The 16,055-nt window shown below is 37.7% G+C and overlaps 1 protein-coding gene across 1 annotated transcript; it reads left to right on the top strand.

Annotated features, from left to right (window-relative positions):
• The first annotated feature begins 1,116 nt into the window (after positions 1-1,116).
• On the top strand, positions 1,117-11,737 carry LOC115354416 (very-long-chain (3R)-3-hydroxyacyl-CoA dehydratase). Its single transcript, XM_030044813.1, has 11 exons — positions 1,117-1,341; positions 2,142-2,184; positions 2,375-2,448; positions 3,322-3,486; positions 3,961-4,009; positions 4,192-4,302; positions 5,424-5,551; positions 5,853-5,965; positions 6,057-6,163; positions 7,664-7,795; positions 8,743-11,737. The coding sequence occupies exons 1-11, from the start codon at positions 1,261-1,263 to the stop codon at positions 8,817-8,819; spliced, it is 1,080 nt and encodes a 359-aa protein (XP_029900673.1). The 5' UTR covers positions 1,117-1,260; the 3' UTR covers positions 8,820-11,737.
• The last annotated feature ends 4,318 nt before the right edge of the window (positions 11,738-16,055 follow it).

Here is a 16,055-nt window from a genome sequence, read left to right as displayed (position 1 = left end):
GTTGCTGGGACACTGGGTGCATTTAGCTGGTTGATAGTGAATCTATCAAATTGAGTGGATAATTATGTAGAGACTCTTATTTCTTATTTCTTATAAAACCCAACCTGATTTGTGAGGTTTAATTTTCACCTGAGTTTTGCAGGGTGACTTGGATGAGCAAAGCATTTTCTTTTGTTGTAGAAGGCAGAATCATTGGGTAACAGTTTTTACTAGTCTTGCACAACATCAGATGAATTTACAATTGCCTCTAGATTAAAATGTATTAATTTATTATTTTCTCTGTATGCATATATTCCTCCACTCCCACTGGCTCCTTGCTTAGGTTGCTCAAGTTCTCATTAGCATCTTGCATTTGCATATTCGGTGCATTGATTGTGACCCTTGTGTTGTTATTTAGAGAAAAGGTCTTTGAATGCACCACTCTTTCTGCTTTGAAAGATTGTATTAGTACAGGTCACTTTCCTGTGAAATCCAAAATTATTGGCAGTTGTAATCTATGTCTACCTTTTAGGGCTTACCAGGCTTTTTACTGTACCGGGTCTAAATGTTCGTGAGTTGTTAAAGTACATGTGTGTTGACTAGGCGACGTAGGCCTGTACCTTGTGGTCAGTTGTGTAGGCTCTTGTTTCTTCTGTTTCCATTTATATGTAGATTTCAACTAAATATCAAAAATATTGTGCAGAATGTGCATTTTTTGCCGAAGTATTTTGTCTTGTCAAATTCTTGTGTTGTAGATATGGCACATTTATTTGTCTTCTTCTTCTTCTTCTTCTTCTTCTTCTTCTTCTTCTTCTTCTTCTTATGATTATTATTATTATTGGTAGTAGTGTTAGTATTATTGTTGTTGTTGTTGTTGTTGTTGTCAGTAATTGGCATTTTGTATACAATATTTCGGTGTTTTGTGTGTTATTATTATTATTGTTATTGTTATTATTGTTGTTGTTATTATTGTTATTATTGTTGTTGGTAGTAGTAGTAGTAGTAATAGTAGTATTAATTGGCATTTTGTATACAGTAGTTCGGTGCTCTGCGTGTTCTGTTGTTGTAGAAATAGCGGCTTTATTTTGAAAAAAACTTTCCGGAAGTTGTGCTCTTGCTCGCGTGTTTGCGGAAGCAAGGCCAGCAGCTCTACTTCATTCTGCTGTGTCGTTTTGCTTGGGGGTGGTCTAGGATGCGGTGTCCGGTACAGCGTTTTGAATAATTGGGGATTTTTTTTTTTTGTCGCGGTTTCTCATAAAACTTGGTCAGTAAACGAGTAAGATGCAGATCCTGACGCCACATGTGTACTGGGCTCAGCGTCACCGAGAGATTTATCTGCGGGTGGAGCTGAGCGATGCCAAGGTACGACACTGAGCCTCCAACTAGTAAACATCCAGCATGCTCCATTAGCTAATCCCTCTGACTTCACTAACCCACACACACACACAAAAACAAACAAAAAAAAACAACCACTACCAAAAAATATCTGTCATAAAGCATAATTATATCCTCGCTGTTGCTGTGGTCCAATAAAGCTCCATTTTCAGGACATACAGTTAACCATAAAGTGATGTTAAAGGTAAAGAAATAGCTGGAAGAGCCATCATCATGAGGCAAACACCCACTGGAAAAAAACAAAACAAAACAAAACAAACAATATATATATATATATATATATATATATATATATATATATATATATATATAGCTTAGAAATAAATAAAATGAAAGACAGCATCCTGACAGCACTTGGGTCCTTTTTTATGCAGATTATTATACTTTATTCATAAGCACAGTGCATTCAGGCAGGCTAAATGTGTTAGGTAGATTTGTCCTCGTCTCAGCATCTCCAGTGTCAGGCTCAGTCCACATATGTTGGACAAGCATCTCATTAAAAATGCATGGTCAGTCATGGTGGTTCCGGCTCTTCTTCCATCTCTCTGGGCAGATAAATGAACACCACCTGTCATGCTGTGTGTGTGTGTGTGTGTGTGTGTGTGTGTGTGTGTGTGTGTGTGTGTGTGTGTGTGTGTGTGTGTGTGTTCATGGGCGGAGCATCAGCTGGAGGTGGCTATGTGTGTTGACATTAGGTGTGTGTCCCTGTGGGGTTGGTTGGTTGGTTGGTTGGTTGGTTGTGATGATCCGCCTTTTATATATTTCAGAATCTAGACATCAGCCTGCAGGAAAACACCCTTCAGTTCAAAGGTTGGTATTGAATTTTACTGTGTAAATGAGAAAATAATTATTTAGTTTTAAAAGCAATTTCTATTATACTATGACAATTATGTGCATAAACTTACAAACCTATTCCAAAAATTCATAATAACTGTCACATTATTCTTTGGATCTGATGATATACTGTGATAATAATAATGCTTGTAATATTGTTCCTCAGCACAGGGCCATGGAGCAAAAGGAGATAATGAATATGAGTTCAGTTTGGAGTTCCTGGAGCCTGTGAGACCTGAGGTATCTTTTATTATATTTTATTATATCCATATTGAAATTGGTTGGTAAATAGAATTTGATTGCTCTTGGCTCGTTTTCATGCAGTTTATATTTTAGAGCCACCAAATTTGAGGTCAAATTAGAGATGCAGATAGTTATTAATTCCGGTTTTTAATACTTTTTTTTTTACCCTCTTGTCAAGTGCTTTTTAACTAAAAAAAATTGCAAAGAGAAACTTGTAATTTGAAATATGTCACCGTACATGTTTTCGATGCTGTATCATTTATAGAATCAGATGGTCTGTGAAACAAAGAGGACCGAAGAAGTTGCCACTTTTGTGTAGAGATAAAGTTCAAATGTTGTCATCTCAAAGCATAATCACCAGCTAATGTGCCAGATGTCCCATATTGACTTGTCCACCATAAACATAATTTACCAGTTTTAGGCTTTTGGTGGCTGGCAGTTTCAGCATCGTAAAATACGGTGGACTTCGACAAGTTGGGAGACTCAGCCCCTTGATCTTAATTAAACATTTTGTGGAAAAAATATCCACCATAAAAAAAAATTAATAGTTTGATAATAACAGTAATTTTTTTGTTGTTAAATTGCTTTAGGGTGTTTTTTTTTTTTTTTTTTTTTTTTTTTTTTTGACAACAGCCAGCATTTCTCATAACATTTCAGCATCCAGAGCTGTTGATTGTTGTAAACGGGCGAAATTAACTTAGGAATCCCATTCATCTTTTACTGAGAAATGTGAAGCAAAACAGACCATTTTGTCACAACTGCAGTATTAAATGGCACTGGCTATATTTCATTATCAGAAGCACTTGAAACTGGCCCCTGAATTCAGTGTAATCATCTAAGATTGTGTGTGTTCATGATGGCAACCTCTAGGTAAGCCATAAATCCACCCAGCGTCAGGTGGACATTAAAATAAGGAAGCAGGAGGAGCGTTGGTGGGACAGGCTGACGCTGCAGGAGAAGAAGCCGCTATTTCTGGCTCCTGACTTTGACCGCTGGCTGGACGAGTCTGACGCCGAAATGGAGCTTCAGGCGAAGGTAAGAACTTGAAAAACAAGAACAAACAGCTTCACATCCTCTCTGAAGAAAAGTTTTAGTGCTGGTCTCTAGATGTAGTCTACATTAGGAGAAAGGCTGTGTGCTGTAGTAACATTTTTTAAATCAATTTATTCTTTTTTTGTGTGTGTGCATTTGTGTGTAAGGTGACATGAGTAAAATGTGTTTAGGATGTTGAACCAAATGTGGCTCTTGGATGTGGCTTGAGTGTTATTTAAAAATACATATACTGCTGATATTTGTGTGAGAAACAACGCATCAGGCACCTCGGGGTTCTTGTTGACTGCTAAGTTGAAGTCAGAGTGAGTCTGTTCTGCAGCAAAATGATTAAATATGTTGTGTGGGTCTCTAAGGGACACGAGTGGCTTTGTCAAGAGCTTAAAAAACAACCTTTTTCTCTTCTCTCGTTACCATTTAGTGGGTCTTCACAAAATGAGATTGTTAATTTTGTTTCAGGAGGAGAAGATAAACAGAATAAGTGTCGAATCGAGGGTTCGTAAAGACCGTGAGTAACACCAAACTCCGAGAACACTCAAAAACTCTCACGTGGATATTTAGGCTGTTATTGGATCTGTGGCATTAATGTTTCTTGAACTTTCACTGTCCAGTAAGCACAGTTTTGCCACAGTCTCACCTCATTTTGATTATTGATTTGAAGTATTTTCCACTTGTGTTCTGATTCCTCAGCCTACCTGGGTCTGAAGAAGGGCTACTTATTTATGTACAACCTGGTGCAGTTCCTGGGATTCTCCTGGATCTTTGTCAACATGACTGTTCGGCTTTTCATACTGGGTCAAGGTTGGTGAGAAACACAGTTTCACTTTGTGGCTCATCGGCCAGCGGATGGTACACTGAAAGTATTATGTTCCAAGAATGATTTGGTACCATTTTATGGCCTTATGATGGGTTTATGAATGATTTATAATTAGGGTGTTAATCAGGTTGTAAACACTTTATAAATCATTAATAAACATTTTTCATACATTGATACAGGATCACAATTTGGCAAACTCAAGTTACGGCTGTGTTGCATCTATTCTGTTAAACCTCCAATCTAGCCTGTTGCTTACTTTACTCAATCTTGCCAAATAGTGAGCCTGCATCAGTCAAGATTCATTATGACATTAAATATCGACATATGATTCTTTCTACTTTCTGTGTGGCGCCTTCTGAGTATGCCATTGTTTTTAGGCAACACATCGGCTGTGCTTGGGGTTAAAAATTTGCTTATGTTATCAGCTAGCTATGAAAGCTGCTACCAGTCTACAGTGCTTGTTTTTTTAGTGCTGCCTCAGGGGGCCAGATGGGTGTAGATGGGTGTAAATTAAAAAAAAAAAAAAAAAAAAAAAATCTGTCCTCTGTTATTGAGAAGAGAATGTGTTGATGCAGCCTCTCTGGACCCACCTGTCTCCACACTGTTTGGGACACCACTGGGTCAGGAGGCAGGTTGAAAATCACTGGTCCAAACAAAACTCCACATTAAACAGTTGAATAGAAACAGAAATTTTGACAAGGGAAGTATCAAACATTGATTAAAAACATGAAGAAAAGTACAGAAGTGCTTCTTGTGAGCATTTGAATTTATGCACAAAATACTACCTCAGACAACAACTTTGGGATTAATAATAAATGAACATCAGAAGGGGGGCCACCACAATGAGCACGACTATGCAGTGAAATGAAATGAACACAAGGTTCCAGTAAACATGGAGAGAGAGTGAGCGAGAGAGAGACGTTTCTTTGTTTCTGTGGAGCTATTCATAGACAGGCACATTAGAATAAGAGAAAGAGGTACACGGCTAAACAACATGGATTTGTTTTGCAAATGATTATGGATAGTGGCTCACGCAGTGGACCTTTTAATTATGTCTGCCTCTCTCTCTCTCTCTCTCTCTCTCTCTCGCTCTCTCTCTCCTCAGACTCGTTCTATGACACTTTCCACACCGTGGCTGATATGATGTATTTTTGCCAGATGATGGCTGTGGTCGAGGTCATTAACCCCTTGTTGGGTCTGGTTAAGACAGGGTTTTTTCCAGCTATGATACAGGTAATACTAAAATGTTCATGTTTTTTTTTGTGCATGAAGATGAATATTGAAATCCTAATCCTGTCTGTCCAAATCAAAAGGAAGAGGCATTGTGGCTTTGTCTTTCCTCTAAAACTTGCCATATATACTTGACTAATGTAATGTGCTATATTTGCATGTCAGGTATGCTTCATTATAAACTGCATCATCACTTCAGCTGCTCTGTAGTCTGCTGGATTATATTGTCCAGACACTACTACAAGTCGTTACGCAGAGGAAAGTGTAATCTGTGATCTTTCTATTCTGCTGCGTTTACCTGTAGGTGGCAGGGAGGAACGTCATTCTCTTTGTTATCTTTGGCAGCCTGGAGGAGATGCAGAACAGGCCTGTTGTCTTCTTTGTGTTCTACCTTTGGAGCACTATCGAGATCTTCAGGTTAGCCCACGCTCCTCAGCTCTGGTGGTGAATGGCGGTGTCACGACCCGCAGCACTGAACGTAACATCCGTCTGTCCTTGTGTGCCCCAGGTACCCATTCTACATGCTGGCATGCATTGACACGGAGTGGAAACTGTTAACTTGGCTGAGGTACAGCATCTGGATCCCTCTGTACCCTCTGGGGGTTGTAGCTGAAGGTTAGTAACTTGTGCTTACTGAGGAAATATAATACTGATTACTAAACATTAACTGAAACTGGTTCTGGAAAGTATTCACCTCTGGGAACTTTCTTTCCCATTTCGATGCATCTCAAAATGATGATTTAAAGAAGCATTTATCTCAGATGTGTTTCACAGATTTCTGTAATGCAATGAAATAACACAAAGGTGACACGGGTAATGACCTGGCTGATGGAATTCAGACTGAGACCAACAACAAAACAGATAGATTAGCATAACAGGAGAGCCTGATGGTCATTCAGAAAGACCAGCAACTGCGACAACTGTGTCGCACTGATATCAATATTATATCAATATTATTATAAATATATGAATATCTCTCTTTTGACTGATTGATGAAATCCAAAGTGAACAAACAGTAGTTGTTGCCATACACAGTTACATTTTTGAAGTTAGTGGGAGATAGTAATGATACACTGAGCTCTTTGTATAATTGCTTTGCTTTTACTGTTTGGTTTCTGATCTACTGAGCGCTTTATTTCAAGCTGGTAGGATCAGCCATCCCTGTTAGCTCATTGTTGAGTTGAGAAACTGAGCGTTTGGACCTAAGGATAAGCCTAATCATGGGCTGTTTGTTGTGCGAGTGTGATTTTAGTTCTATTGCTGCTGTGTCAAGACAAAAATTGTGGTTGAGACTTCTTGGGGTGTTGTGATGGGGTTTGTTTACTTGATGACCTGCACTCGCTCGCTCAGTCCTGTCATTTTTAGGTTAGCTGGCTGGTGAATGGTGCTGCCTGTCTCATGGCTCTGTAGATTTATTATGGTGTAGCCCTCTGTCTTGTATCACCATTTGTAGCGTGGTGCATCATTTGATTTCTGAATTGGGCGCCTGCTTGCTCATCCTGGATTATGGCATCAAGCTGTCCTGTAGTGGTAAATGTAGTCCAACATCTTCAGGTAATTATAATCCAATCCATCCTACTGATTAAGTTCATTTTGTCTTCTGTTGCGATATGTAAGTGTTTACTTCTATTCAGACATTTGTCTGAAAAGAAGAAAACACTTATATATCCAATCCATCCTGTTTTGTCATATGGACGGTGATGTGTTGTGTGCACTCTGATTGCCATGCAAGGTGCGCAAGTAACTCGTATTAGTAGTATTAATCAAAATTAGTTTTACTGGCCCATTACGCTTGCACATAAGAGGGATTTGACTAGGTGTGATTCTAGTGTAGATCACATTATAGATAAAACAAAATGCTATTTTAAAAAAAAGCAGTAAGTTACATAAATATAATTAAAAATAGTAGCCTAAGGGAATAAGTCGCTGACTGACCGTAATAGCAGTAATGGAAAGCTGTAGAATTCAATAATAGGGAAAAATTAATTAAAGGAAACATGTAAATAGAAATCCAGACAATATTACGCTGAGTTCCAGGGTATAAATTGGTATGAAAATTGGAACTCTGTGGAGAGGGCCTGTGCTAACAACATGTCCTTCTGTGTATGTTTTCAGCGGTTGCCGTGATCCAGTCCCTTCCCATCTTTGACGAGACTCGTCTGTACAGCCTCCCCCTGCCCGCAGCCCTGGGCGGGTCTTTGAGCTTCTCCTACACTCTGCAGCTCTACCTGGTCCTCATGTTCCTGGGTGAGACGTCCGCTCACACCATCAGCCACTCCCACTCACCCTCTCTGTGTCTGCTTTACTCTTTGAGCTGTAAATTGTTTGTTTTCTTCCTCTTGTATATCTGTCTCTCCCTGACATGAAAATGAAGGCAGAAGTGGAATCTATCAAGGAAGGCTTAAAATGTGTTTTTAGCACAAACTTCAAATGGCATATTGTAAAATCTTGACCTTAAACAGTACAATATCATATTTGGGGCACAGATAATCCCAGTTAATTTTGTCATCATCCTCATCATTTTATTTATTTAAAACCTTGGAAAACACATCAAGGGAGAACGCTCATTTTCAATGCTGAGGGCGATACAGTAAATGCAGACACAACTAAAATCAAAAAGCAGCAATAAAAGAATACATGGCTATATTAATTAAAACCAAGATCAAATTGAGAATACTAAAAACAAAAGTGTAGGAACTGACATGAGATAAATAAATAAATAAAAAAAAAAAAAAAAGAAAAATGAGAATAAAAAACAAATTAAGAAAAACTAAAAGCAACTAGCCTTATCCCTAACTCTAAGCAACAATTAGTCAAAATATAACAAAAAAAATTGCAGTTTTTTGATAAAGGTAAACTGTCTGACTAAAAACCATTATAAATGAAGTAATGTGGAGCTACAGATTTGCCATGCCCTAAAAATCTAACTTTCCAGGCAAAAGAAAGTAGACCTCAGCAAAAATCACATCATCATTTTAAATTTTTTTTCAGTAAAAATGAAAACTATGGTGCATATCATCACTTTGCGAATCATATTGTTCCATCCTAGTCCCTGCATAATACTAGTCCTGTTTGAATAGAGCTCAGTTTATTAGGTTGCAGAGACAATAAAAAATCCTTTAACCGCCTAGTGAGAGAAACACGACAGTGAGTTTATCAGCTAAAGATTGACTGAATTCCCATGTCCTCCCCAGGCCTCTTCATCAATTTCCGACACCTGTACAAGCAGAGGAAGAGACGATTCCGCTCGAGGAAAAGGAAAGTCAACTAAAGGATGGGCCCATTCATTCTGGACACACTCTGAACTCCTGTCGACTTAAAGATAAAATCCCTCTTTCTTTTTCCTGTTCCTGCTGGCTGCCTTCTCTCCTCTCCCCACACACACACTCCCTCTGTCAGACTCACCAGAAGGTGGAGCACTGCTCCCCTCATTCCTCCTCTAGGTGAACTGTTGGCCGCTTAAAGGCCAAATCCTGTAAATCCTACCAGCTAGGTACTCACTGGAGCGTGGACCTCACTTGACAAGACTGTGTTGGTTGATCCAGTGCTTTACCAACATGAACTGCAGTGATTACCTATTATATTTATTAAGCATTTCAGACTGGAGGTGTCAATCTACAGTCAGTATGTAAGGCCTTTGTACACACTTGAACAGAGTATAATTTTTGTTTGTTTTTTAACCTTTCAGGGACTGAACACATCAGTTGTTCAGGGAAAACTGTACAGTACTCATGATCAAACTATACACCCACATTTTCAAAATAAGAGTTGATCAGTAGATGTTTTTCACACATATTTCCAAATATTTAGGAGCAATGTACAAAAGCAAGACCTTGTTTGTTCAAAATAAAATATTATGACAACCAGCATGAATTTGATAGTTTCAAGGATTCAAAACAACTCACAAAAAGTTTGGAAAAGTTTGGGCTCAAATGTGTACAAGGCCTACGTCTCATTTGGCACCTGCCATGACCCTTAAAACTATTTTGAAACCATCTCACAAGCTTCAGGCACTCCGGCCCCAGTTTGCATGAAAACACCATGGCTTCAGGCCATAATTGTTAGTTTGTATTTATAATTTTGTTGCTTTCATAAGTGCACTGCTAACATTGAGCCTTGCATGACACAAAGTCATCTCCTCTGTTGAACATTGTAAAAGCCATACAAAATAATGATGTAGGGAATATTTTTTAATCCTTGTTGTCCTGACAGAACACATTCCTTAATATGGGCTTACACATTGATTCTACTGATAACCTACAGCACATGTAAACATATACCTCATGACTATAAATATGTTTTTATTTGTAGTGTTTTTTTTTTTTTTTACTGTAACTTGATTCTTATTTAAAGCTGCAATAGGCAGCACTGAAGGAAACTTTGCATGTTGAAGACTCCAAATGGCAGTGAGAGGTAACTGAGAAATTTAAATTTCAGTACCCAGAGATCCGTTAAAGTAATATAAGTGATTTGCCACTTCCTGCAAAAAAAAAAAGAAAAAAAAAGAAAAAGAAAAAAGAAAAAGACTATACTTGTAACCATAATTTCATTTGGGCAAATGGGGCAAATCTGCATCATCTCAAATTGGATTAGGGATTGGATGCTCCTCTTTCCAGAAATATTTCGGACTATAGTTACTATAGACTATAGTTACCCATGGCTAGCTGCTTCCTGTTACTTTCACATGAGTCACACCTGTTTTATTCAATATTCAACAACATTCATTTAATACTGAAGAACAAAAAGTTTGTAGAACTTGATCAAAACTGGATATTATTTAAACAAAAAAGTAGTGTCAATTTCTGATTTATCCATATTGAATGCATGCAAATGTTAGATGTCATGGACTCTTTGCCTCTCATTTTTGCCTCTGACTGTATGTGATTCCTTAAATTGAGTGATATGATTTTCAGTTTGTCAAGTCAAGTGACTTTATGTATTTAGCATATTTAAATACGATGAAGTGTTGCCCAAAGAGCAACAACAATGACAGATAAAACATTAGACAGAAAAATTAAGACAAGTTAAGACAAATTAGTGCATTAAAATTAGAGCAGAATGCACCACAACAAAGAATGAAGACACTGGAACAAAATAAAACAGGATACCAATAAGTTTATCCATAAAAGTTGAAGTAGAAACAAAACCAGTGATTAAATTAAATTTGATTAGGCCATTGGAGCAGAATTTGATTTTGCCATTGTTCTTTCCATATTCACCACTGAGCCTACACATGTGTTGACGTTTGCTTTGTTTATTTGCTCATTGATTGTTTTTTTTGGAACAAGAGGTGTGTCTCTTGGGAAGCATGCATCTGTAGTGGGCACACGGCTTAACTTAATCCCTCCTGCACCCCCTTGTGCTGCCATCCACTCTGTTAAAGTGTCTCTTCTCCTCTGAGTGTCAGTGTCTTTGTCCATCTGCACAGTCCTAACAGCACACACCATCCCTGACGGTTTCCTCGACTGGTTGATCTTACCATCATTCATGTTTCAAAGCATTACAATTTTTTTTTTTTTTTTACTGCACTGTACCATCCTCTGGTCAATTATATTTCCAGTGTCTACTCAGTCAAATAGATAAAACAGTGTAATGTCCTGACATTGTTAATATACTGTATGTGCAGCAAATTTATACTTTCACATAAGACCCTATTATTAGAATTCAAAGATGTTTGATGATCAATACACTATTGAAAGAAGTCTTTGAAGAATTCAAACTTTAAAACAAACTTCAGGAAATGGAAGTTGAAGTATTATATTGTGATGACGTCTTTGTATTCCTTCAGAAATTACATATTTAAATCTACTTAATTTATTTGCAAATTAATAACTTTTTATCAGTTGTGAGCTGTTGCTTACTAAGAAACTAATCTCTTAAAAATGAAGAACATGGGCCTTTTAAACTCAGCATGCTGAACGTTTCATTCAGATGGTACTCCTGGGACTCACTGTGCTGGTACAATAAAAGCACAGAGCTTCAAAATGGAGGACAGTCATTCCCATTTAAATCAACTCAGGATGGTCAGAGCAGCCACCATTTTTGTATCATTGCTACTGCTGATACCCAGTAGAGCTTGCACAGAAGGTTCTGGAAGCCAAATTCCCCCTCATATTTGCCATTCACACGAGTATCAGCTATGATGTTGTTATACAATAGTATCTGCTCCAGAAGCCATTAGTTATTCTGATTTAGATTTTTTTTTTTTTATGAGATCGCAAATTCAGAGGTACTACATTACCCACAATTCTTTAAAGATGTTACCACAGTGATACAAATGGTGACTGTGTGTGACAGTCTATATGGAGAAATTTTTGTTGTTGCTAACAGGATTTTGAGTCATATATTTGGTGTTTTTTTTTAGGTATGTGGAGGATTATCAGCAATGATTTTTTTATGTACACAATCTTGTACCTTGGCTTTTTTTTTTACTTTTTTTTTTTTTTTGTTCAGAATTCTTTTAAATAATATCATGATCCATCATGTAGGGGATTGGTGCCACTGAAGCTGTAACATTCAACATTGAAATGTTGAGTTTGCGAAAAGTCTGTGGGAGAATTGGGAAATGGGAAATTTACTTCTGGAAGCTGGCTGCTGTAAAAAGTGGGTGTTAAAGCCCCAACTGTATTTGGAGCATGCACAGGACCAGATTTCACAGCATGATTTGATCAAGTTCCTAACAGTACCCATAATCCATTGCAGCACTAAATTGGGCAATAGCGAAGATTTCAAACCTGATTATTACTGTTCATCATTGAACAGAAGATCATTGTACTAAGATCTTGGCAGCATACTTTACAATATATGGCAAATAATTTCACTTACGCAATACAAAACATTGCTCTCCATATTAACATCAGGCATATTTATGTTAATATTATGTAAATCCAAAAGATGAAAGGCCTATAGTGGAACCAAAAAGAGTGGAAAGAGAAACATCCAGTGGTATATGTCACAGTATCTTCTAAAGGAGTTGCAGCTGTACATGCTTAACTGTTAGATAACGTGGTTTAAGATTCAGGATTATAACCCTAATTTTTCAACATCGTCTTTGTTCTTGAGTCACACATTTCCCGAAGTAGAAGACAAAGAAGTGTTACAGTGGCATCTATTCTGTGAGAAAACCAAGAATCAAGCTGGAGGATGGGATGGGGTCGAACATTGTGCAGAGCCACACAGGTAGCCCTGCTCACAAAGCACTTTGGCTGGCAGGGAAAGTCCCAGCCCAATAATAATCCCAACCTTAACCCTGTGGGTGGATCCTAAAGTGTGTCTCCACATGTAGCTCCACCCAACATGTAAGCTCCACCCAACCTCCAGCATGCCTCAGGTGCGTTTGGGCTATGAGCACACAAAACCAAAGCCATACATACTGAGAAATGAGTCAAATTACTAAAGCAGCTGCAAATTAACAAAGAAACATACATTTATGATTATGTTTAAATACATGTCCTATAAACCTTGTTTTCACAAAGTGCTGTATGCAGTTTCATCAAACATGAATCTTATTTTTATGAAGATATAATTACATTATAGTTCTTTCCTCACAACCTGCACAAAATAACCAGATTTAACACATCACTATGAAAAAAGAATTGGGGGCTTTAGTTACCACAAGTCATTTTTCTGAGTCAGCTCAGCTACAAAGAAGTGAATCACTGGATGTACTTTAAGTTTTAATATGGCAGATGAATCTCTCCATTCAGTTTCCCAGGTAACTTCAGGTGCTTTTGTGAATTCACTCACACATTCACTTCATAAATTTGCTGGTGTCAGTGAGCACCCTGAGTATTCAGTGTGTTGCTGTTTGGATATTCAGAGTGCTGTGTTCTCAGAGAGCTCTGACCACTCCGGCTGTCAAACTGTCTTACAGGGTTATTTTTCCTGAATGTTTAAACACTAACAGTGATTCTTGAAGCTCTGTCTCCGAAACCATTAACACTTGTAGCCGATGCATTTATCAAGAGTGTCAAACTGAATGCTCATTCTCTGCTTTACACCCAGTTTGCTATTTTATTACACACTTCTACATTACAAACAACTCACTGATTTACACTCAGTTTGAAATTTAATAACACACTTCTAGCAAAACTGTAAACACTGGTCTCTACATTGCTGTTCTATTTTGCCAATTGCTTTTCCGCATTTAGACATGTGAAAACACTTCTACGTAAATAATTAGTTCACTTGCAAATCAGAGCCTGAGCTCTATAAATATGCCACAGGTAAACATTTGGTTTGGACAACAATGGAGGCCAATGTTGGACTGAGAGAAAGAGGAGTGAGAACGAGAGGAGGAAGAGGGGGAAGATGAGGAAGAAGAGGACTAGGAGGTGAAGAAGTAGGAGGAAGGCCACAGTCTCACAAAGAAGGCAAGATTTTGCCTAATTTTTTCTGTTCTTTTTTCTGGCACCCATGTTTTTGTTTTCCTCCTCTGTTTCTTCTTTCCTCTTTCGTTGTTTTGATATGTTTACATGTTTTGTATGTACAGGGGGTATTCTAATCAAATCTGTTGCTATGAATCCTCAGTGTCATCGTTCGCAGGAGGGCTCTGATCACCCAGTGACCGAAGAGGTTCAAAAGACAGCAGGGAACCTCAGCCAGGTCACACAACAGCTGAACAATGCATATAATGCCTTGCAAGTATTTAACTCCCCTGCCAAATCACTAATTTCATGATACATATAATTTTATTTTACAACAACACCTTCAATAAATTACTGGTAAATAACATGAGCTTTGCACCACAAAATATCAGCTTGTATTCAATGCATGTATAGCTTTTGAAAAATATGCACATTTTCTGATCTGCAGGTAACACAATGAGTTGGTGTATGATGGAGACAAAGTAAGCATCCCTAAATCAAACCAACAAATGAATTTCCACTGTTCTGTTGTATTTTAACAGTAGCTCATGAACTTACAATTTTCAGCAGCAAAGCTAATAAAATGGTAAATTCATGACAGCACATATATCATAAATGTTTGAATATTAACAAAAACATTCACTATTATTTTTTATTTCAGATTTTATTTTAGTAACTTTTGAACTTACAGCCAGCCCTTTCAATGTGACATAAGAGCTTCTCTGAGACCCTGCAGTGGCACCTGCCTGTGGAGTTTCTGTGCTGCTTCAGCTGCTGTTAGGGTTTTCTAATGACATTCACAAACACACCAGCCTGCTGTGGCCTGTTGTCCATATAGAAATATAATACTGGTGTTATAATGACCCATAAGTCGACTCATGATCCAGGCGTGGAAAAGAGTAGGGGTGTGTGAATTTAATTTAATAAACATCAACAATGATAACTGTTGGCTCAGCTTCACAACTGAACTTACACTTTGGTTCTTTAAAAAAAAAAAAAAAAAAGTGTGACAGAATTCTCAGAATTTTTAAATGAAACTGGTGCTTTTCGTAACTAGCATCAGTTTGTTAACACTAAGCCCAGATTTTACATACTTTATAGTTATTTTTAACATTTTAATAAATTAACACAACAGCTAACACAGGTAAGTGAACTGAAAACGTGTGATATCAGTTTTATACAACATAGTAAACTTAGCTAGGACAGCTGTTGATAGCTAATGTCATCTGTTGGAAGCTGTTTGGGGAAACGGACAACTGTTAGCTAGCAAACTTCAACATCAGTCTGCCCTCACTTTGCTTGTTTGGTACGCTGGGATTTCAAGTTGCTAATACAGTGATGTGTGACTTGAGCAGGCCAGTAAAGAGTGTTTTTTTATGTAGCTAAATGTGTAATTGCAATTCACAAAATGGGTTATTGATGCATAACTTCCAGTTTGTCTTTTCAACACAGCTTGAACTGAACTGACAGGTAAGCTAGCTGAGCCATTGATGGTGGTTGAGTCTAAATCTTTCTCATTGTCAGGCCAACTCACTGATATTATTCCCCTTTTTCCACTCTTATTCCACATTTTGCCAATTGGGTCTCAATGATAATCACTTTTACTGACCTTATACAGTTTTCCATTGTGTTCCATTGTGTGCTTTTATTGGAGATGTGTAAATGACAAAAAGTAGAACCAACAAAGTCGAAGCAGATTCGTCTTCTCATCTTTGCTGACAGACCGTGCATTGTAAAAGGTTCAACAATCTGCCATTGATCATTTATACGCTGTAATGGATGTGATTGAAAATGTAGTGAAAGCCATTATCCAAGCAAAAATGTACTTAAGTAATACTACTGACTGAAAAAAAAAACCCTCAAAAACTACATAAAAAGCTACTGAATTCTAGTAACATGAATGTAACTAGTGACTTCCACCTCAACACAATACATATATGATTATGACCATAATTAAAAACCATATAACATGAAACATGACTTTAACACTAGCTACAGTTTGTCAGAAAACACAGATTTTATTGGGGGCCCTCCAGATTTCCCTGGGACCCACTCAAATGTCCACCTGTGTTTCCCAGGGACTGAGTTCATTGAAAACTGTCAAAGGTCTCTGTAATATGATTTTTTTGTCATTCATAATT

The sequence above is a fragment of the Myripristis murdjan genome, chromosome 3 (assembly GCF_902150065.1).
Source record: "Myripristis murdjan chromosome 3, fMyrMur1.1, whole genome shotgun sequence".
Classification (NCBI taxonomy): Eukaryota; Metazoa; Chordata; class Actinopteri; order Holocentriformes; family Holocentridae; genus Myripristis; species Myripristis murdjan.
Note: the sequence above shows the minus strand (reverse complement) of the source record. Positions and strands in the feature narration are given on the sequence as shown.